Below are 23,569 nucleotides of genomic sequence, written 5' to 3' on the forward strand. Positions count from 1 at the left end.
GAAACTGAAACCATGCAAAAATGACACTCCAATATTTTAAGAATTAAGAAGTATGCAGGACACAGACTTCAAAGCATCAGTAGGGTACACTGTCCATGCTGCTGTGTTTCTGCTGGAAAGCCTTAAACTCAGGTTTTGCCTCTCTGTTACTTAACGTTTTTTCTTGGTTTCTTGGAAGAAAATGATAACAGATTATTTAACAGTGTGATAAAGGTGATGGGTGATCAATAAATGGGATATGTCACTGGCTGAGCACAGTTCAGATGCCTTGGTCTGCTGACTGCAAGTGAATGTGCTGTCTGGGGTTCCTCTCTGCTAACTTTAGACATCTGCATCTGAGCAAGCCTCACAGTTTCCTTTTATAGGCAATGGAGGGAAGTAGGCATCCGACCTAATTCCGATGTCTAGAAGCGCTTACTCTTCTTGAGTGGTTACAAGAGAAATCTAGAGATGATGTTGATGTCTCACAGTTAGGTGAGTTGAACCCATCCTATGTATTTTAATACAGACAAATGTAAAGTGATTTGCATTCCTCATTAGGATACAACGAGGCAGGCCATATTTAAGGGCAAGGCAGTGCCTGGGAAAGAACCCAGTCAGAAAAGAAGTGGGTTTTCCTGAATGATAATCAGAAGATAAGCTTCTATACATGTCTGTGAGAGTCCTTGGACAAGTAGAGAGGGAAATGTGCACCAAGACTGGAAAAATTATGTCAAGTTTCTATTTGGCACTGTGTGATCACTGCAGGAACACTGGGTCCAGATCACAATTTACTGAAGAAGTTGATGGTCTGGAAAAAGAGGTTTGAATACTTAAGGGATTGGTAAACTTGTAAAGCCTCACAGGGTAAGCAGCTAAAAAGGAGTTGTCTGTGAGATGACTCAGTGACAGGCTATGAGTTTGTACTTAGTGAACACAGTTAAGAGTGGAAAAATGGAGAATGGGATGATGGCTGAAAGTTGAGGAAATTAAGTCTAGAAATAATTTACAGATAACTTAAAGTGAAATCATTTAATCCCATTTGGATTACTTATGACTTAAAGTAATTTGCTTTCAATCACTAGCCATTTTTAAATCAAAGCTTAATGTTTTAAATCACCTGGTTCAGATAAAATGTAATTGAAGAATGTCTGAAGGATTATGTTGTGTTGTTTGTGATATGTGATATGAATATGTGCTGTTTGTGAGTGTCAGACTGGATGAACACAATGCTCTCTACTCCATAATATGGAAATTGAGGTAAAATCTTACATTAAATATATGTGGCTTAATGATATAAAATACAGAGATATTGAAGAAAGCACAAACATCAGCACTGAACAGTAGTTTGGGCAGAGTACTGTGATCAAATTAGCAGTTTAGTTTCTGATATGCTCATTCCTTCAGCACAACACTGTGTTGTCATCAGCCCAGATTTCCAGCCAGGATTCAGTGGAAGATTGTATTTCTAGATATAATAATATACAGCAAGTAGGCAACTCAAAAATATAAATGGGAAGGATAAATTATGTTTTGCAATGATAAAACAAATATTGCATGTATGCACTGCAGGATGCAGCACGAAGCAGCTTAGCTGTAGTCAGCAGTACTTCCTCTGAAGTACTGTTCAATGGGTGAAGGAAGTGCAGCAGGACCTAACCCATGCTTCTATTTTAAATAAGTGAAATGGTCTCAGATACTGCAGATACAAAGGAAGAAAAAGCTTTTGAAACATTAACAGATATCGACAACAACAATATAAAAATTAGTGTTCCATCACTGGAGAATTTTGCAAATTTGTTCCTGGTATTTTCTTCAAGATGTCTCATCTCCATCCCAATAGATCTACCACCCACCCCCACCTACTGAAAGACTTTTCACAATAATCCCATTCCCCCTGTGTCCTTATGGCCCACCAAGACAAAACCATGTGCTTCTCCCCTATCTCTTGTCTATCTCTGGTTTTTCAGCCACACCAGCTCAGCAGCTGAGTGAGTTGAGGTGCATTTGGTGCACTTGGTATCTTAGGGCTGCTGCTGCTTGGCTTCTGCTGTTTGACTCAAAGGTAGGAGAGCTAATAAATGATACTTATCTTAATAGACTTAATGGGCTTGCACATCTCCCCTGACCCCTGGGGCATGGCTTATATTCACAGTTACACTGTGCTACCCTCCAAAATAACCCGTCTGCCTATTCAGTGGCTGCAGGCTGGGATGGTGGAATTGTTTGCTTCTGGGAGTTGTTAGGAGAACACAAGGTGGCTTGGGGTGCAAATGTGCCAGGGATCCTGCCAGCAATTCAGTAGGATATGTGGCCACATGCCAGGGTATGGGCCTGGGCTCTGGCATTGTTTACTTTAGCAGTGCAGAGGTACTGCTAGGGCTGCTCTCCTTCTCTCTATTCAAGATTTGCTTTTGAAATGTAATATCCTCGTCAAATGGGACTGATCCTCACCAATGTGCTCAAAATTACTGGCAAGGAATTCTGAGCAATCAGTGTGATCAAAGGGCCTTAACACCTTAGAAAAATGAGCTAAAAATAAACAAACTCTGCTTATCATTTCCAATTAGACCGTATACCACTCATTACAGGAGAATTAACTAAATATGGAGTATGTTGTGCTGAAAAGGCCACCTGTCCTCTGACATGTCCCATCTCTCTAACTAACTGCAAAATCAGAAGTTGATTTACTCTTTTCCTAGTTGTGTGGCAGCCAACATCATGATGCAAGGAAAATCATGCTGGGAGAAAGAACAAGACCAACAATAACAAACTGATATATTCCTCAAGGTTTAGGGTGCAAAAGGCTTCACAGTTAGTAGAATATGATCACTCGAATCTATCTTGTAACAATAAACAATGAATCACAATTGTATAAAATGATTTTGTTTTCAAGTAGATATTCAAAGGCATATAATCTGCATTGTTTTCATCATCTGTTTCTTATTCCTGGCATTATGGCTGTCAAAAGCAATGCAAAATATTTGATCAAGGTATTCCAAAGAATCTGAGCAAAGTTCATGAGTTTGCCTCTAAGATCAGTTTCCCTAGAATATCCCAGATATCTGCATCAGCCTGGTGCTCACTGAATAAGTCTCCAATGTGGCAAAATAAAAACAATGGTACCAGCAACCTTCATGTCATCCTCAGGCAAAACAAAGGAAATAATAAGTGGTGAGGGAAAACTTGTTACTTATTTGAGTCAAGGCTGAAGCAATTTGGCTAAGAAATTTATGGTTTCCTTGCTCATGGTGCTCTGGTTGGGTGGATGAGGCTCCCTCAGTTCAGGAAAATACACTGAAAAATCCCAAGGCAAAAACTTCTTTCTCACCATTTCTTTTTGCAATAATATTCTTAAGCAGAAAGTTTAATTATTTAATTATTTCATTATTTTATTATTTGATTATTTAATTATTTAACTATTTAATTATTTAATTACTTAGGACCTGTTCAAAACCTTATTGACTTCTGATCAAGAAGATCAGGGGCACAAAAGCATTAAACTAACAATTTTATATTCATTACCTTTTTTTTTTCTTTTCAGAAATAGCTTTTTATGTGCATAGCTTTTATGTCACCACTGCTGCTGAATGTGTATTGTACCTAACTGCTGTGTCTAAAAGTTACAGAGAGATTTTTTAAACTGGTATATCAAATAAAGTTATTACTAATTGTCTGAATGTTGCAGAAATCACTCTTTCAAATTTTTTTTTTTGTTTTGTTTTATCCTCTTATTTCAGGCTGTGGGACGTTCACCTTTCTATCTTCTGCCATTGCTGCCATAAGTGGACTTCTGATGGGCTATGAGTTGGGCCTTATCTCTGGAGCTCTTCTTCAGATGAGCAGCATTTTAACACTGTCTTGCAAAGAGCAGGAAGTCATTGTAAGTTCCCTGCTTTTTGGGGCCTTATTTGCATCCCTTACTGGTGGATTTCTTATAGACAGGTTTGGAAGGAGACTTGCTATTATTATTGCATCTTCTTTACTTGTGGTGGGGAGTCTGATTTTGCTGCCCTATGAATCATACGAGGTACTCATCGTGGGCCGGATTGCTATAGGTATTTCCATATCATTATCATCAATTGCAACCTGTGTGTATATCGCTGAGATCGCCCCACAGCACAGGAGAGGCCTCCTTGTATCTCTCAATGAACTCATGATTGTGATAGGCATTCTCTTTGCCTATATTTCAAATTATGCATTTGCCAGCATATCTCATGGCTGGAAGTACATGTTTGGCCTCGTGATTCCATTAGGTGCTTTGCAAGCTACTGCCATGTATTTCCTTCCACCGAGCCCTCGGTTTCTCGTGATGACAAACAATGATGAAGCGGCGAGAAAAGTACTGGAGAGGCTACGGGAAACATCTGATGCTACTAAAGAGCTTACTGTGATCAAGTCTTCCCTGAAAGATGAACATCAGTACAGTTTCTTGGACCTGTTTCGCTCAAAAAACAACATGAGGGCCCGAATGCTGGTAGGACTCACTCTAGTGTTCTTTGTGCAAACAACTGGACAACCCAACATTTTATTTTATGCATCGACTGTTTTGAAGTCGGTTGGGTTCCAGAGCAATGAAGCTGCCAGCTTGGCTTCTACTGGAGTTGGAGTGGTTAAAGTGGTCAGCACAATCCCAGCCACGTTTTTCGTGGATCAAGTTGGAAGTAAAACTTTTCTGTGTATTGGCTCTTCTGTTATGGCAATATCGTTGGTCACTATGGGCTTAGTGAACCGTAACATACATGTGAATTTCACCAAGGTCTGTAGAAGCCAGTCTCCAGAGGATTTCTCTCTCCAGGGACCAGGAAACTTCACTGTCACCAATGGGAGTCTCAAGGACCTGTTTGCAAGCATGACTTCAATAGAAAGACTGTCATTTGATGTACACAGCCTTGATGTTGCCAGGACAGAAGAACTGAACAGGACTGCCCTGGCAGGAGGCAAAAGCACAACAGGGTCTCACATGGAAAGTGGGGAGGTTCCTGTTGTCCTGAAATGGCTCTCACTGGCCAGCCTGCTTGTCTATGTTGCTGCATTTTCCATAGGTCTTGGACCAAGTAAGTGTCTAATTTTTCTAACTGTTTGTAACCTACATTGTTAAGTGCTGGGATGACATGCCTGGCTTGGTATTAGGTAGTTCTTAAGTTGGGCAGAGCAGTGTCTGCCAGTATGCACTGATACTGTCACACACCATCCTGGTAGGCCTGGCATGTATGTGCTTTTTAGGAAGAGGTCCTGCCCCTTAAGGTCAATGACCTGATCTCCCTTCCGTTCAGTGTAATTAACTGGTCCCTCTTCAGTCAAGAACTGCTGTTAGCTTTGCACAGCAAAATTATGGAGCCCCTATCTTTCCTCTTTCTAGTCCTTACACTGGGAAGGTTAAGATGTAGGCACTGCTGCTGCCAGCTCCTAAACCCAAGATAGTGATAAGCTCTAGACCTCTGTATGGTGTGACATCATAAAATCCACAAAATACCAACCTGTCTGAGTCCCACCGAGGATCTGTTCCTCTGACTGTAATAGTCTTCAGATACAGAAAACACCTTCAAGGTATCACAATTCATGAGCAAGCTGTAGTACCATTGACACTGCTTGGGCTGAACACACAAGTGGGAGGACACAAAGGTGTGACACTGTACAGCAGATGCTGTACTGCTGCATCTGCCATCACACTTGTGTGGGTCCCACTCTCTCCTGAGGAGAGCAGGTCTGGCATTCCAAGGGACTAGAAATTAAATCTCTCCATTTGCTTTTGTTTTGTTTCAATAGCACTTGCATAATGTTGTACTTTGAAGGGGTAGACTTTTTAAGTCACTCTGCAAAACCCACATGCCCAGTCCATTATTTATTAACAGGCTGTATGTGCTTTTGCACTCTGGCTCAAACTTGCCTTGCAAACAAACCATACTCTCCTGTACTATTATGATAAAAAGCTTGCCACAAGGATACAACCCAACAATTGCACTAACAATGACTCCCCTGCAGTATTTATTTATTTTAAACATTACTCACTGGGAGAGCAGTGTGAGATAAGCATTCATTGCCAGGGCTGCAAACTTGGCTGTGTTATTACAGCATTATTCCTTCCCTTGAAGATTGTCTTGGGGCTGGATTCTGCTCCCTATGACATAGGTTCAAAACCAGGGATGAAACTGTGAAAAGAAAACGTTACTTGAACTTTTATTTGGGTGTTTCAAACATATATTTAATGACCCTTAGAGTGGGGTCACATGTTCAGTCTTGGCCTCCTGCTGAAATCTGCTTTCCTGGTGACCTGGCTGTAAATGGGTTCTTAGTCATTTGAGTTGGCCGAATATACAATTAATGAGAACAATGTCTATTTTCTTGGGGGTTGCAAAAACTGATGTGTTTTCCAGGCTGATTTGAGAAGTCTCTGAGGCCAGTGCTTGTTTTCTGACCTCTTTCCTGACATGAGAGCTCAAGTGCTTTCAAACAGAAAAAGGGAAAGAAGAGGCACCTTCTCAGCTCCCTCATGGAGAAATCATGTATAAAGCCACTGTGAGGCAATTTATACTGAAAGATGCATTTGCCTGGCAAGTGAAGGCCAGGTCTAGCAGAGATACAGGTATTTTAAATTGCAGCTAAGGCGTTTTCCTGCCTTTGAAAGTACACTGTTCAGTTAAAATTTACAGCATATAGAAATTGCGAGGGTTAAAGAGTCAAGAGATTTTTGGAATCCGCAAAGGATGTATTATGCTTAAATAGTCTGGATTGGGATGCAAGGTTATAATTTGTGTTTCATATACAGCCTACAACATTTCCTGTTTGGAGCCCTAATCCCTGAATGTATTTTCAAAGCCTGTCTTTCTTACCCTCAGTGAACCTTCCTTAGTGTAAAGAAAAACATTAGCCCCTCTGCTTATGTAAATAGTTTTAGCATGTTTTTCTAAATCTGGTCTGTGGTCTGGACCAGGCTGTTCTCCATTGTCTACTCATCAGTGGGAAGGAGGCATGGAGGCTGCACTTGCTGGCTGCTGTGTCCAGGCAATGCCTGGGGACAAAAGCACTGTAACCCCTGCACCACTCACTGTATTTTCAGTGGGAAGCTCTCATGCGCCATGCAATGCCTGCCTCCATGCAAAGGCTGGCTAAGGTGAAGGTGCTGGTGAGGACACCTCTGCTTGTAGATCAAATCAACATCTTTTGGACAAAGAGCAGAGAAGATCTTGCTCTTTTCCTTCCATACCACAGGGCCATTTCTGGAACAAATTCACCCACTTCATTTTGAGTCCATGCTCTGCACTATGTTCTGTGGGGATAAAAGAGGCTTTATGTAGGACCATTAGGAGATGAGACACTCTTCACAGGACAGATCACACAATCTGAGCTCTATCTTCTTCTTTTGAACTACTTTGTACTTTTTAAATTTTTTTTTCATTTTTTTCATTTTTTTTTTCTTTTTAGTCTGGTCAAAAAGATAGTTACAATCCAGATTAGTGTAGCAGACATTTATAAACGTATTTTTCCATGATTTATCTTTTGTTGCCAAATTACACAAAGTAGATTGATATTTTTAATGAACCAAGCATATGCTAAATATATTTATTGTCTTTTATCAAAGCACCCAGGCAGCACTTTGATGAGCATTCAAAAATAGACAGTGAGAGATAAAAGTAATTTTTCCATTACAAAAGAATTCACAGACTAGCAAGCATCTGCTTAGTCAATTTTTTGATTCCAGGGTGCTCTGTATTTATATCATCAACCCTTACACAAGATAAAAGGGGTATTTCTGCCTCTTTGTTTCAGTCTAATTATGTTTGATGAACTGCAATTCAACTGCTTGTTCACACTCAATTTCACACAATTATGAGGACGTTTTGTAGATGCAACAAATCAGTGTTGCATCACACCACAGAACATCACATACCATTTCTCTTGGGATGTTTGCAGAGGCGTTCAGTCATTTGCTAAGGGGGCTTGCTTGACACCCATGTTTGTCTTGGGTTACCCTTTGTCTGTGTGTCAGGAAGGACAAACAAGGATCAGCCATTCTGAAGAGGGAACGATGCCTGCAGAGCCCTAAAGAAACCACTCCTGGCTGCCATGTGAAGTGTGAGAGGGGCTCCTCGTTGTTTGCAGCACGTGTTTGTGAAGAGAAGCATTGGAACCTGCTGTATATGGGCAGGGGAGGGACAGGAGAAGTCTGAGCCTGGCAGAAGCACTGCTGCCTTTCACAGGGATCAGCGAGCACAGGCTGATGAGACTAGTGAGGTGTGGAGCTAGATCACCAATTCATCACCCAAGCTAAAACGTGCTCACTCAGTGTGACCCTGGAAATTAATTTAACACAAAGGGCACACAGAAATAATCTAGTCAGGGCTATGACCATGCATGACCACTTACTAAATGACACAGGATTGAGTGAAATAGTTTCAGAGCATCTCATTTGCCAATTGCTCTGTTCAAACCACTTGAGGGGAAAAAACTAGAGGTCCTTTCTCATAAAGAGGTGTCACTTCCTTCATTCACCACTGTGTGATGCAGCATGTTGAGATGCCAGAACAAGGAAAGCCATGCTCCTGGGATATCAGACTTCTTTTCCAAAACAAGGTGGTAAGTACAGGATTCCTGTGTTTGGATGGAGCATGTGCAAGAGAGTTCTCTTTTTTAGCAGCTGTAGGGCAGTAGTAGCCTCTCTGAAACAGAGTGGAATGCCCAGAGCTCTGCTGCTCTCCTCATAGACCCAATGAACAAAATTCAGATGTCAGATTGCACCCTTACCAAAGATGTGCTTTGGTAAAGATCTGCCTTGACCATCTCCTTTTGCACCATTTATGATCAAATACTGAATAGGGACAACTTCCCCCCATATTTCCTGTATATCCCCTGAGTGAGATGATCTCATCAGTAAGTAGCTGGAAGGAACACAGTACCACCACACCACACACAGGTATGCAAAGATGCAATGGGTCTAGAGGCAATGCTCTTTATCGAAAAGAAGTCAGAGTGGCTCCAACAAGTCCTAGGCTGAGAAGCAGGCAATGCAGACTGACTCTGGACCAAACCATCTGTTTTCCCAGTCTGAATTTGTTCTTGCAAATTAAAGGCAAGTGAGCAAAACAGGACTTGGGCAGTACCTCTTTACACATATTGTGGGAGTGAAGTTCGAGGGAATCCATGCATGTCTCAGAGATTTTTTGGTGTGGAATGAGGACCACCTTCAATGAGAGAGGGATGTCAAATGTATGCATTCGGACTGCATGTATGGCATTGGTGCCTTGCACAAGAGCTCTTCCTCTGTGTATCCTTTAAACACATTTCTGTGTAACTGCAAAAGCATGTAGGCAGTTGGCCAATGAACTTTGGGATAATCTGCTGGAGCAAATCACATCAGCTCTGCTGGCTTCATGGCATTTCATGCTGAGCATGCAGATGGAAATCCACAAAAACACCTACAAGTGGGACTGAAGAGCAATTTCATGACATGAATCATCCTCAAAACCTCAAAACTTAGCTGTATGAAGTCCAAAGGTACTTATGTCTCTGCCAACCTGTGACAAAGATGTTCTATTACTTCATGTCCTAGAGCAGCTGCCAGCTTTGTATGGCTCTTCAAAGCCAAGGGATAAACTCTAGAGCTCTTTTCTTGGAGAGAAACTCCTCTTTCAGGTGACACCTCAGAGCTGTATCCCTCAGACCCAAGGACTTAGAGCCTTCTTTACACACAGATTGCTGTGGCCACAACACACCCAAGGCAAGTCAGTGTCTGCAGCTGGAGAAGTGTTTCCTGGGTTTCAGGGTTTGGCACAAAGAAATACCACATTTACCTATCCATGCAGATATAAACCTCAAAATATATTTTTTAACCTACTTATGGTCAACGTATTAAGTGTATAACCAGCTCTTGGAAGAGTCTAAGACAAGAGGAAGCTCTTGTCTTAGAGCTTACTGCAAACCCTGATTTTCCACATTGCTCTTGCAGTCCCATTGAGGCATAGCTCCCATGAGTGGGGGCTTGTAGGGTTGGCAGTACTTTGGTATTGCTGAAAACCTGTTAAAGAGTGAAATATCCATGGGAAGCCCTCTCAGGCTGGGATATAATGGCCTCTGCAGCCATCTGCTAGCCTCAGCCATCGGGTCAATATTTCTGGTTGGAAAACTGGAAAAAAATTATGTGCTCCTCGCTCTTCCGTTTTAGCTCCTGAAGTGAGCACCTTACCCACAAAACAGGAGACCAGCTGGCTGCTGGGAGCAGCACAGCACTGTCCAGGGCTGTGAGGTTCAGACCCTCAGTGGATGTAAAGCAGCTCTGCAGACCAAGTACGAGGGGAGGTGAGCACAAGACCCACAAATGGGGACATTGCAGTTCTGGGGACAGTGCTTCCCCCCAGGATGGCTCTCTGATGGGCTCTCAGCCACTCTCTCACAGCAACCTCTGACTAAAGCTCCTCCTGCGCTTGGGCGTCCCTAACACCTCCCTCCTCTCCTTGTGTGGATGCAGAGGCACTTAGAGCAGGCAGACTCAAAGCTGTTGGAGCAGGCACAAGAGAAGATAGACACAGGTGAACAAACCAGGGGCTTGTGGTCACTACAGTCGCTTCCTTCATCTTTATCCTAATGCAGGGAAGGGTGGCAGGCCACCAAGCCTGCCTTTGTGTTTTATTAGTTTCCCACTGGTTAAATTCCTCCCACAAGAAAAACCCAGGGTTGTGGATTTGTACCCCCCCAGGCTGGGTTCCCCCAGGAATGTGCAGGGACTGTGGTCTCCAGCAAGCCCTCCTGTGATACACATCTTGCTGCTGTGGGAGCTCTCTGTGTGGGTCATCAGCTCTGGGAGGAGCAAAATCCACGCAGAGAAGTTGGTAAAGACAAGCCCCTAGTGAGGGCACACCTTAAGAGCAGATTTTTACTGATGAAAGCATAGTTTAGGATGATAGGTGTCCATTTCTAGTTTAAACCTAGGCAGATTTGCCATATTGAGTATATCTGAGTTAAATTTATATCTGCTTGAATGAGTATTTTTAAACTGAGATAATTTGTACCTAAAATGGAACAGATGTTTCAATGTGTTTGGGAATCCAACTGATGCAGGAGCCAGATTCCTCAGATTATCCATGAAGGATAATACTTTCTCCACCAATGGGGGGCTTTCAGACCACTGCTCTCAACTCAGGGCATGGTGTTAATAAAACCAAGGTTGCAGGTTCAAGCCCTGTACAGGCCACTCACTTAAAAGCTGGACTTGATGACCCTTGTGGGTCCCTTCCAACTCAGAATATTGTCTGAAACTTGTGAAATCTGTGACCTTTCCATTGGCACAATGCTCCCTCCTTTACTGGCTATTAAAGGAATTTTGGGATGACCTGGAAACTAAACTGGACAGCATTCCACACATAGTATGCTTTAACTTTTGGTAAGCCCTGAAGTGGTCATGCAGTTGGACTAGATGATCATTGTATGTCCCTTTGGACTGAACTATTCTGTTCTAGTCTAGTTTAGTCTAGTCTATTCCCATGTAAAAACCCACTTGTTTTCTCTACATCTTATTCTGAGCTGTTGGAGTCATTTAAATGCAGCTTTAAACCCGTGTTGGGGAAAGTGGGGAAGAAGGAAGCAGGATCATGCAAGAAAGATAAAGGAGTTTGGAAGAAAGCTCAAAGGTTCACAAGAAAAGTGAAATCCATAGAGGTGAGGAAGGAAGTAAATCCATCCTCAATCCATCACTGTCTTTTCTATACAATCTTGTGTGCTTTGTGGTGGTCTCTATGTGTTTCATTGGATTAATCAAGTCAAGACCCACTACCCTAAATCCCAGAGAACTATATTGGAGGCAAATTTAGTCCCTTTGACTTTGGTCCTGTGTTTGTTAGATTAATTTGCTACCTAGTTAAAGCTTGATTCATTAGCACAGTTAACAAAATGCATCTGTAACAAAACCCAGAACTGCTGGTTTGACACATGACACTGCCCAGCCCAGCCCAGGGACTTGATCACAGAGGTCATATCTCTTGCCATCCTGACAATACAGATTGCTCAGGATGCTTTTTCTCTGCTCCTTAATGCTCTTGGGCTTAATCTTGGCCACCAAATGCTTGACCTGAAACTGGAAAATCTTGTGGGAATGAGAACTGTCAGTGCAGAAATTCTGAACTTTCCACGGATTTAGTTGGCTGTTCCTGTGTTTTGAAATATTGTCAGCTTAATGGTTTTGCACTGTCTTGGAAAACACTGGTAAAAAAATCAGATACCTATAAATCACCTCAATATCTCCTACGTTAAAGCAGCATTTCAGGCTTTCAAAAGCATGTGGTTGTTGTATTAATTTATAGTGCACAGGAATCTGATGTCAACAGACATTCTAGCTTAACATTGCCTTGCATGACATTTGTTTACAATGTTTTATTTTTGAGTTTCTACATTTTTCACAGAAGATGTGGCTTGACCTTAAAATTCTCAGAAATGAGAAGAATCAATTTTATATTTTTTTTGCGGTTTACTCTGGAAAATGGGATAGTGGTGGGGACTAAATCAAGTATTTAAAACCAACCAAGTGCTTAAATGCTGTGTTGGAATTTAATCAAGATAATAAACTTACGGGAATACGCATGTTTCACTGAGAAACGGTACAGAAAGTCCTATTTCACATAATAAAAAAAAATTATCTTAGGTTCTTTGTTTTATGACCAGATTCCTAGCACTGTTTATTTGTACTGAATCATCTTTTAATGCATGCATCCATGTGGTTTGAATATGACACTCCACGTGCTTATCTAGTTCATCATTCCTGTGCTATTCAAATGCTGCCTCACATGGCCTTTATTTCACACTGTGTCTCTACTACCAAGCTGCAGTAGAAAGACAAGGCATACCAAAATGAGAAATAAAGCAAAGGTTGTAAATTGCCCACTTCTCCCTATTTCCTTGCCCCAGATAAAGTTTATCTGAAGCCTCTTGTTAGCACATCAGCTGTCCCAGGAACAGGTTTGCCTTTTCAAAAAGGCTGATTGGTAGTAGTGAAGTGCAAGCCAATTTAAGATAATTTTGGATAGCTGGATGTTAATTATAGGATTTCAAATTGCAGAAGGTACTTTCTAAGATATCAGATAAATAGGTTTGTCTTATCTCACGTGATGAAACCTACAAAAATTGGGGGGCTTTTGTAAATGTCAAAAAGGTCATAAGAAGGAAAAATTGCTTTTGCAATAATAATTGCAAAATAATGAGGCATGGGAATATCAGTGGGAGCTTCTTAATTTTTTTATTATGTTACTATATTTAAACCCCAAAACTGAATTTAAACTCTATATTGAAGTGCACCTGAAATCAGAGACATGATCTTCACTGACATTTATGTTCCTGTTTGTAACTCTAATATGTTAATGAGGGAAAGCCTTGGTCAGGCCAAAGGCTTTGGCTTCTGAGAGACAGAGCCCTGGCTGCTGTGAAAAGAGGGAGAGACCACACCATGCCCCAGCCACTCTTCCTATGTCTCTGCAATGTCGGTGGTTCAATCTCCTGTTAAAAAGGACTTCCTGTGGTTTGGCATAATATGCTCCACTTTGAGGGATTTGAGTCAGTATCCTGAGCTTGGTGCTCTGCCTGTTGTAAATATCTCTTTACCAATAGCTCTGTGTTAGTAAACCTATTGACACAAAGGTGCTGCTTAAGAGAAATTGAGTCTGTGCTTAAAATTATGCACAGTTTAAAAGTTTAACTCGTATTAGTTTCCTTAGCCGTGTTCTAGGAGACAAGACCATTGTGATACTGAAATATGTGAAAAACTTTGCAGGTCATCTATCAAGCTTCATAAAATCCAGTTTCCTTCAGGAAAGAGGGCCAGAGAAGAATTTTTTAGAGGCAAGCTGATCTTGGGCCAGCTTTGTGAAGAAACTAAACCTGTCAGTAGGACTTCAAGTGCAAAGTCAGGATTTTATTTCCCTTGTGAAGTTCATGAAACTAAAACACGCATTATAAAGTATGAGAAAATAGTTATGCTGAAAAGGTAGAAATGTGTAATCAATCACATAATTTACTGGCACTGCTGAGGAAGGTGAGACTGTCAGCCAAAGCACAGGGAGCGCGGTAAGTCAGTGCACGCAGCCAGGAGACTGTTTCTCCCATGGCATCCAAATTCCTGTGCCACTCTGAGCTCTGTGAAGAAAGCCAGGAAGATTTCCACAAAGGGAAAGGGCATGCAGGAGGGAACCCAGTTTCTTTGAAAATCAACCCTAAGTGCAGAAAACTCTTATGGAGGAAACAGAACTAAAAGACACTTTCTGGTGGTCAAACCCAGAGCCTTCACACATTCCTCCTCACTGCCTTCCTGCAGCAGCAGCCAAAGCAAAGCATGAGCAGCAGTTTCCAGTGCAGAACTTAAAAAAGCCTGGATCACCACAAGCCTCTCACTAAATAAGTCACTGTTGTAAAATGTTGCTTATCCTTTCCACTGGGAGTTTAGTAAGGCATGCACACAAATAAATCTCTGTTCTTCAAGAGCAAAAGCCTAAATTGCCCCCAACTGCTGTTCACAACAGGTTTTTTTCCTGCTGTGCAACCCCTCAAGGACTACCATTAGCCTTGGGTACTGGAAAAACAGGTTCACTTATCCCACCCAACTGGGTAATTTCTCCTCTGCATACTTTGTAGAAGTGAAATATGTGATAAGCCGAACTAATTCACATAGAACTTCCTCATGAATTAGGGCTTCTGGCTTCTGCAGTCATTCCTCTGCAAATGCCTCAGAGGATTATCCTGGATTCAATATTCTGAACAAATAAACACCTACAAACATGAATACATATTGCAGGTTTTAATTAAAGGGCCCTTTTTTGGATGGCAGTATGTATTTTATTATAATAAGCACATTCTCCCTTGAAAGTTTGTTTAATTTTTCCCTTTTTCTCTCTCTTTTTTTTTTTTTTTTTTTCTTTTCTGCTGCTCTGCACGTTGTTCTGCCTTGATGGGTGAATTTGAGTGTCTACATAGCAAAGGATGAGAGAAACGGTGGCTGTGATATCCAGTTGCAAACAGAATTGTCATCTCACACATTGGTTCAAAACAACTTTTCTTAGGGTACCTGAAGGGAGGTACAGACTATTACATATCTGCCAACAGTAGGGCTGTGATGCATTCTTTTTTAACCCCAGCTGGCAACTAAGTACCTCACAGCTGCTTGCTCACTCATTCCCCTGCCCCTTGCCCACTTTTGGGGAGGAGAATTGGAAAAAAAAAAGTTAAACCTCATGGGTTGAAATAAGAGCAGTTTAATAATTCATATAAACAAAAATAATAATTCTAATTATAATAATGATTCCAACAATACCAATAACAGTGATGAAAAGGAAAGAGAGAGAGAGAGAGGAATAAAAACCAAGAGAAACAAGTGATGTACAACTCAATTGCTCTCCTCCCACTGACTGATGGCCAGACTTTTCCTGAGCAGAGCTAGTTCCCAGCCAGCTCTTCCCAGTATATAATCTGGGCATGATGCTCTATAGTATGGAATATCCCTTTGGCCAGATCCTTTCAATGGTCCTGGCCATGCTCCCTCCCACTTTCTTGTGCACCTGCTCACTGGGAATGGAAAACTGGCCATGGGAAACTGAAAAGTCTTTGATTTAGGGTAAGCACTACTTAGCAGCAACTAAAATATCAGTGTGTTATCAATATTGTTCTCATTCTAAATCCAAAACACAGCACTGTACCAGCTACTCAGAAGAAAATGGACTCTGCCAGCTGAAACAGGAGGATTCTACTGATAGATTTTCTGCTGAGCACTTTTATTGGGCAAGATGGTCTACAAATCACATTAACTGAGATAATTCTACCATTTCTATATCCTTATGTATGTACCACTACTTGCCCAGTAATCCTCCAGATGGGAATCACCTCCTCTAAGAACGCTCATTTGTGACTATTCTTTCCAGATGAAAATGGACAGTAATTGAGGACCACTGACAACAAATTTAAGAATATATTGGACGGTTTTCATTTAAAAAGAAAGCCCATATGAGCCATAGCATTTCTTTTGAGTTCATGGAGATGAAAATTTGAATAGTAGAAAAAAAAAGCATTAAAGTGCAGGCCTACAGTGGTGAGGAGGCTAAGGGAGAAAGGATCACTAGGAAAAGTAATGTGAATTGCATCTCACTGCCCTCCTTCTCAAGTGGCCCAGAGCACAGATGATGGAGGTAATGTTTTGGAATCAGTATCTTTCCCCAAACCCTTCCTGTTGCTCTGTCATAAACTGGAGGAGACATGAGCGATTTCAATGGTCCACTTCGAGATTCCTTAAAAAGCCACATGGGAGTGCTCAGCCTGTCTATTAGGTAGTGATGCAAATAGTGCAAACAGTGGGCAACACTTTTTATGTGCTGCGATACAGCCTCAGAGAAAAAGGATTAAATCACACATCCTAATAATGTTACTGCAAAGAGTCAGCCTAAAGGGTTAACCATTAGAAACAGAATTTTCTGAAGAAAAGAAAAAGAATTCATATTTGGCACACCATGTCACATCTCTCTCCTTGGATCATCAGTGGCATCAGGCATCTTGCAGCCAGTAGTCTGCTGCTTGGAGAGAAGCACCTCAACAGCCATAGAATTAAAGTACATATTTATTGCCTTCATCTGCAGAGATCAGGATGCAGGCAGAGACATGAGATTAGCTGAGGCTTCTCCTGACTCCCCCATCTCTCAGCAATACAGCAATTCCATTCCTTTTAATGTGCACACACAGTGTAGGACTTGACCCTGTCAGACTGGCTCTCTGCTGGCAGCTTACATGCTCTCCAACGCAATAAATCTGCTCATTTGCTCTATATTTGCCAGTTATTAATTTTGAGCAGCCACTTCAGTTTCATATTAAAAGGGAGAACCAGAGAGAAAGATGTGTCTTGTTAAGCAAAGTCATAGATTTTTAATGCCAGTCACAATTGTCTACTTTGTCCTCTTGCACAAAACTGTGGACAGAGTTTAAGTTCACTTTTTCTGTGTCCTATCTTCTTTATCTGCTTTGGAAAAGGACCAACTCTCTCCCACCTTCTCCTTGTTCCAGATTAAGCATCCCTCACTTTTGCCAGCCCCACAGATGACTTTCACTGGATCTACTGTGAAAGCCTTTGCCAGAGTTACATTGTGTGGGTGCTGGGAGCCGTGCTGGGATGGTGCTGGTGTGTGACAGCAGCACATGTGTCCCCCAAGCCCAGCTCTGTGCCAGTTCTGTGACAGGCACACACCTCACCACCACACACACTCTGAAGGCTTGTGCCATCCCCTTTGATGGCACAATGTGCCCTTTGAAATCAGGACCAGACACTGCTGAACCTGGCCCTTAGTGGGAAGTGGTTGGCCACTTGGATATTTCTGGTAATACCCAGCAAAGCCAGAAGCCAGGAAACTTAAAAACCTGTTGAGTTTCATAAGCCTGGAATAACAATTTGGTCTTGGCAAAGCCAGTCTTTAGCCAAGTCCTGCTGCTCATGGTAGCTTTGCAGGGACTTGTTTGTATCCTTTCCCAGCACTCATCATTTGTTGCACACTCTTAGATGGTCTGTCTGTGTTACTTCAATCCCTCCCTTAACTTACCTTGGACCTTGTTTCGTTAACAACCCAGTCCTTTTTCAAAATCTAAAATACTTCTGCCTACTTCCCTCCTAAGCTGTAAGCCAAATTAATCACTTTCCAGAGTTTATTCCTCAGAAACTTGAATTCTTTCAGGTATTGCAATGGCAATTTTCTGAATCTCACCATAAATAATTTGATCTCACACAATACAGGTACATGGAAAAAAATGCTAAGCAACAAATGAATACCAAGGGAATCTAATATTTCATTAATAAGAGCTGCTGAGCAGCTTCCAATTTGCTTCTACCTCCTGGCAGGAAAAGGTCAAAACAAGGACGTTTTTCATTCATGTACTTCACTTGAATGTTGAGCACCCTCAATCTCACAGTATTTTTCAGTTATTCTCAGATTTTTCTGCTTCTCTGATGTATGTTAATTTCACTTTTTAAAATTTATTTACTGGGTAGCAGTAAAGTAAGGAAGTAAGGAAGATGTCACATGAAGTTTGAGACATCTCTTTGCTTACAGCCCAGGTATAAAGTTCATTAGTTTAGCCATGTTGGCTCAGACAAAAAGTCCACTTAATCAGTGTGCTACTCTGCCTCCAACTATATAACCTCCAGGTTACATAACAAGTGCTGAGAGACAGGACAGAAGAGAGAAGAGAGAAGAGGAGGTCCATGCAGCATGCACAGTTGTCCTTCTGCCTATCTGTAGTTTAGAAAACTTTGAGAAAAATATTGACCAATTATTTTTACTATTGTGAACAATAGTTCTGGATGGATCTTTTTCCACACATCTGGATAAATAATGTTTTGACACCCAGCATTTAATGATTTAATGGACTAATATTTTTCATGTTGGAACTATCTTGTAAAAGTGAGTTCCATTGCTGAAATAAATACACATTGTGTGGAAAAGCGTATCCTTCTGCCTCACCTAACTGCTGTACCTGGTAATTTCACTTGGATTCTCTTGGTTTGTATCTTTTAGAATGTGACTAAATCCTCTGCTCTTCTATCCCACAGCACCTCACCAAAGCTTTTTGAAGCTGAAAAGCACAGTGGCTCATTCATTTCTAACCCTGTGTTCCTTAACTCTTTCAAAATGACAGGGTTTTCCTTAGGACTCTTCTTCAAGACACTGTACATATCCCCCTTTCCAGCTGATATTAGTCAGCTTTATCTTAGCTCCAGCTGGGAGCTTGGTACACTCTGGTGGGGTGATCCCTTCCTGCATCCCAGTGGAATTCCTTTAATTCTGGGATGTTGCTGCCTCCGTCCCTGGCCTCTCATCCTCTTAGCCAGCACACTCAAAACACTTGGCTGCCTGATGATGATATTGCAAGTAGTATTTCAGCAATCATACTGTATTTTCTTTGCCTGGGCACAATTTACACCTTTTCTAAAGGCACTTTCCTATTTCTAACAGTTTTCTTCATTCAGTAGTTTATCTGTGCTGAGCTATTTCTCATTTATTTGGTTTTATGTATATTTTAAGCCTTCAGCCATGTAGTTTAAACATTCTCCGGAGCACCACTGAAGCCCTTACCCTGGTCTTTATAGAAAGTATGTTTGTGTTAATATTGTTCTCTTTTCAAAACAAAATCTGCTAGGCTCTTGACTTTTCCCTTTCTACAAGAATATTGAATTTTAAATGTTAGAACCAGTGTAACAGAGCATCTTGATCATGGTTGCATCTTGAAATACCCAGGCTCAGCACTGAAACATGATTTGCCTTTTTTTCTCTCATTAAATATCCAACAAAGTGCTAAAAGGAACTATCATATCTGGTTTGTAAAATGTACTCCCAGCGCTGTGCTCAATTATGAGATTTATTCAGTCTTAATGGGACTAGCTGAAATCTTCAATTACTATTCTCTTTCCTGCTTGTACAGCCCCTGTGACTTTGTTTAGAGGTGGATGTCACCATCCTGGTCATGGGGCTGTTTATTATATCTGAATCCTCTGCCCTTTCCACTTGGGCAAGGAATATCAGGCCATCTAGTTTCTGTGATATGTAATGAAACAGTTAAGCTTTCTGATCCAATGCAGTATTTCTGTCTGCATTTGCAGTGTGTGCTCTTTTCTCTATATTGTACCATAATAAAGAACCATTAAACTGCACAATTTTTCTTAACTGCTGTCAACACACAACACACTGCGGGTCAGCAAAGGTGAGTTACTGCCTACAGCAACAAATCCCGCAGCTGTTGAATCGAGTACAGAGAACCATGCTGTCCAGCCCTTAGCCTCATCTCTTGCCTACATCTGACCTGGGGATCACCAGCTCTTTTCCCATCCATTCCACTAACACCAGCCAGGGGTGGCTGGAGCAGACACTGAAACCTACAGAGTGTGTGCAGTGTGGTCAGTATCGCAGCATCCTTTGGAAATACTGCTGTGTTACACAGCAGATGGAGCAGTGGCAGGGTGAAGGGTGGTACTTGGATCCTCTTTTCAAGGACAGGCTGATTTCCCCTGTAGAATGCCACTGCTTAGGCTGGTGAAGGCAGAGCACATGGGTGGCTTGGCAGTGACTTTGGGAGCGTGAAGGTTAAATTTCTGCAGTGCTGTGTGCACAGCACAGAAGGTAGCGGCAGTCATTATGAACCGGAGCCTGAACCTAGCTGCTGGCTTCCCCAGAGCAAGTCACATCCCTGCCATACCTACAGCAGCTGCTGCTTTTTGGCAAAGGCACAAATAGAAAACACAATCCCAGAGAGGTGCTAAAAGCAAAGAATCTATGGTTATTGCTGCTTCAGCTTGGGGAAAGGAGTAAACAGACTGTAGTGTCAGATTTCTACAACTGCTCTTTCCCCCTGGGGGAATGAGTGTATCCACTCCTTGCCAGCTAAGCAGAGGTCAGGGCCATGCCAGCGGGTGTAGCTATCATTAGCAGACACGAAGAACAGTCCTGGTGTTTTGGTGGCATCTGTCTAAACTAAATAAGTGGTTGCAATAAAAGCAGCTAACCACTATTACAGGTGATGCAGAAACAACACAGTTCAAACCTCCAGACAAATTATCAGTTAGGCTGAAAGGGCCAGATTGTCCTAGGAAAACTGCATGGTATTGGAGTTGCCACAGTGCCACACATTTAGCTGCAACATGAGCCATCCATCCTCCAGTGCCCAGAACACTGCTTTGTTCCTGGAGGTTGGTTTATGCCCAGCAGAAAGTGGGTTTGGATTCTTTCTACCTTTATTTTAATTCTAATGTGACGGTAAATATCTCTTCTGCCAGTTTTTGATGTGTAACAATTTTTTCAGCCGAGCTTTTGTGCTGGCTGGCAGGCCATGGTGCTGTGAATGTACACATCACACCTCTTGCTTCCTTGCTGCTTTGCTTTTCAGCTCCTGAAGTTTTGTGACTAACTTTCGATTAGTTGGTGCTGAGGGGGTGCAAAATGCAATCATGACATGCCCATGAATTTGCTCAGGTGCAGGGCTAGCTGGCTTGGCAGGGACAAACACCTGCTTGAGAAGTCAGTTCGCTTCTCCTTCGCTCCCGCCTCGTCTGTGGGCACACCACAGAACACGCCGATGGTGCTTCTTCACAGCAACATTTGTCTTGTCAGCAACAAGTGTGTTAAAGCTTGATGTGATCCAAGTCTTTACAAAAAGAAAAAAAAAAAAGAAACAAAAGTCTCTCATGGCTGCTGTTTGATGTGGTGGCTGTGTTATGGCCACTTGACTAAACCCAACAGGCTTAGGCCATTAGGAAGTGTGGTCTTGATCCTGTGTAATAAAATTATCACTCTTCTGGGTGACTCCCATGGTAGGAGTGAAGCTCTTTTTTATTTTTCTTTAAAAAATATAAAAATCTGGGCCAAGTCCCCTGAAAAAAATTTAATATAAATCTATGGTACAAAGAAATCCAGAATTTGCTAAAATTGGATCTGTTGATTCTAAATTCAGGGGTTTTTTTCCCATTTCAGATAGTCCTTTATAATTTTCTCCTGAAGCACCTTTTTCTTCCTAGCTTTACCAGTGCTGTCACAGGAATTCCACAAGCATCCAAAGGAATAGTATAGTGTGAAACACACTTGGACATACAGGAGCCTATTTTGAAAATGTATCTTTTAAACTGCCCAGTGCAGGTGTTCTGGGTAAACTCCCATTTGTCATTTTGTAGAGTTGCTCAGATGAGCAATTTATAATGGCCATGTCCAAGGGTCTGAAGACACAGCTTATCCATGAGTGCCTCGCTGCTCTTGTGCTTATCTTGTGGTTATCTGCTAACCCACAACCTCTCCAGACAGCAACCTCTTGCTAATGCATCTTGCTTGTCAGCAAAAGGAGAGGGTGGAGCAGGTTTTTGGCTGGGCTTTGGCTTTGTTTGTGTATGGGTTTTTGTTCGTTTGTTTTCTGGTAATCAGAAACGGTACAAAAATTTGTCTTTTTCTTTTTTTTTTGCTTTTGCTATCAAGGTGATTACACGGCCAGCTCTTCATGTCTGAATTTGTTTTTGTGAGCTAGCAGCACCAGCATTTAGATCACGTGTGGTGTGGTGTGGCGTGATATGAAGGAGTCAAAAATCAGCCCCTCTCTCTTCATTTATACCTCACCAATCTCATTTATGTGGAGCAGAGAGCTGGAATAGCAAGCATACTTCAGTGTGCCAGGTTGATTTATAAGGTGGCATAAACACACAGTGCCCCTCTGAGGCTGAGGATTGCTTTGGTTTGCTGCCCCACTTCCATTAGCATTATGTCACCCAAGAGTTATTTAGTCAGAACTGCCTTTCATACCCAGATGTGCAGTCAGAGCTCACCTCCCCAGCCCAGTGCCACCTGTCACTGGCTCAGGCACCCCCTGGGCAGGGATGAAGGGACGGTGACCTGAGGTGATGCTGATTGCTGCACATGCTGCCTGCAGAGCGTGGGCCCTCACAAACCTAACCCCCTGAAAATCAACTTATTCTTTCAGGTGGCCTCACCTGAATCCATGGAGTGCCTAGATTTACATCAAGGAGAGCCTTCCTTCCAAAGAAATATTTTTTTTTCTTTGTATTTCAGTGTCCTGGTTGGTCCTGAGTGAAATTTTCCCCGGTGGGATCAGAGGACGGGCCATGGCTTTGACATCTAGCATGAACTGGGGTATAAATCTCCTCATCTCCTTGACGTTTTTGACTGTAACTGGTAAGATTTCTCCATGTCCTTCCAAGCTGATATTCTCATAGTGGGCAAAACAAGTCTCTCTTATACAAAAGCATTGCTACAATTGCAGCTGTGAAAGCCCAGGAGACAAGATCTCTGTTTAGGTGTTGGTGTAACTTCACCCCCCACATGTTTGTTGGTGCCAGTAAGTTCAGCCTCACAGTGCTGGCTGTCAGACCACCTTGCACATCAACTCCACAGGCTGTGAGACTCAGCTCTTAAAAACACCTTTGCCTTGGTAGGCTGAAAATACATGATGTTTAGGATTAAGTCCTGCATCTTCTGAAATCAATGCAAGTTCTGTTCTAGATCACACCACAGCTTTTCTGATCAGACATTTTTAAGCACAATCCCATTTAATTAATTCTTTTTCACAGGAATGTCTTGGCTTTCAGAAAATTTTCTTTAGAAAAAAGTGTCATTGTGAGGTAAAAGTCTTTCACGTTTGAATGTGAGAAAGTAAGACTACTGTATGTGACTTCTAATATGATGATACTCAAAGGGGAAGGTTAAATGCTGATGCTGAAATTCATTGATTAGCAAATTTATTTTTCTAATTTTATATTACATGAGGCTTTGCAAATTTTAGTTTTTGGTCTTATTGTGAGGAAAATATGTGCTGAAAATCAAAATATATAAGAGAGCAGAAATTCCAGGTTTCCCTTAAGTCTACTTACTCTCCACCAGAGGCAGACAATCAACTCACAAAAAGTCAAGGTAGTTTTCACCCCAATAGACGGTTTAAAAGACAGATTTGAAAATGTGTGCAATCTCTTTCTAAAATGAGTGTGACCAACAGATCTGTAACTAAAATGGGTTTCACATTTGTGTTTTCTTTCAAAGAAAAAGAGTGAAAGAAAAAAACACATCCTCCATCCTATCTTGATTAAAACTAGGAAAAA

The 23,569-nt window shown here is 41.8% G+C and overlaps 1 protein-coding gene across 1 annotated transcript in view; it reads left to right on the forward strand.

The window, feature by feature from the left end:
- SLC2A12 (solute carrier family 2 member 12) overlaps positions 1-23,569 on the forward strand; it is a 30,973-nt gene that overhangs the window by 4,160 nt on the left and 3,244 nt on the right. The window contains exons 2-3 of the mRNA XM_005518362.3: positions 3,720-5,036; positions 22,527-22,649. Of these exons, the coding sequence (XP_005518419.1) occupies positions 3,720-5,036; positions 22,527-22,649 (1,440 nt within the window). The remainder of the gene's footprint in view (positions 1-3,719; positions 5,037-22,526; positions 22,650-23,569) is intronic.

This window comes from Pseudopodoces humilis, chromosome 3, assembly GCF_049639895.1.
Source record: "Pseudopodoces humilis isolate 2021_Gansu_Grassland_sample_001 chromosome 3, ASM4963989v1, whole genome shotgun sequence".
Classification (NCBI taxonomy): domain Eukaryota; kingdom Metazoa; phylum Chordata; class Aves; order Passeriformes; family Paridae; genus Pseudopodoces; species Pseudopodoces humilis.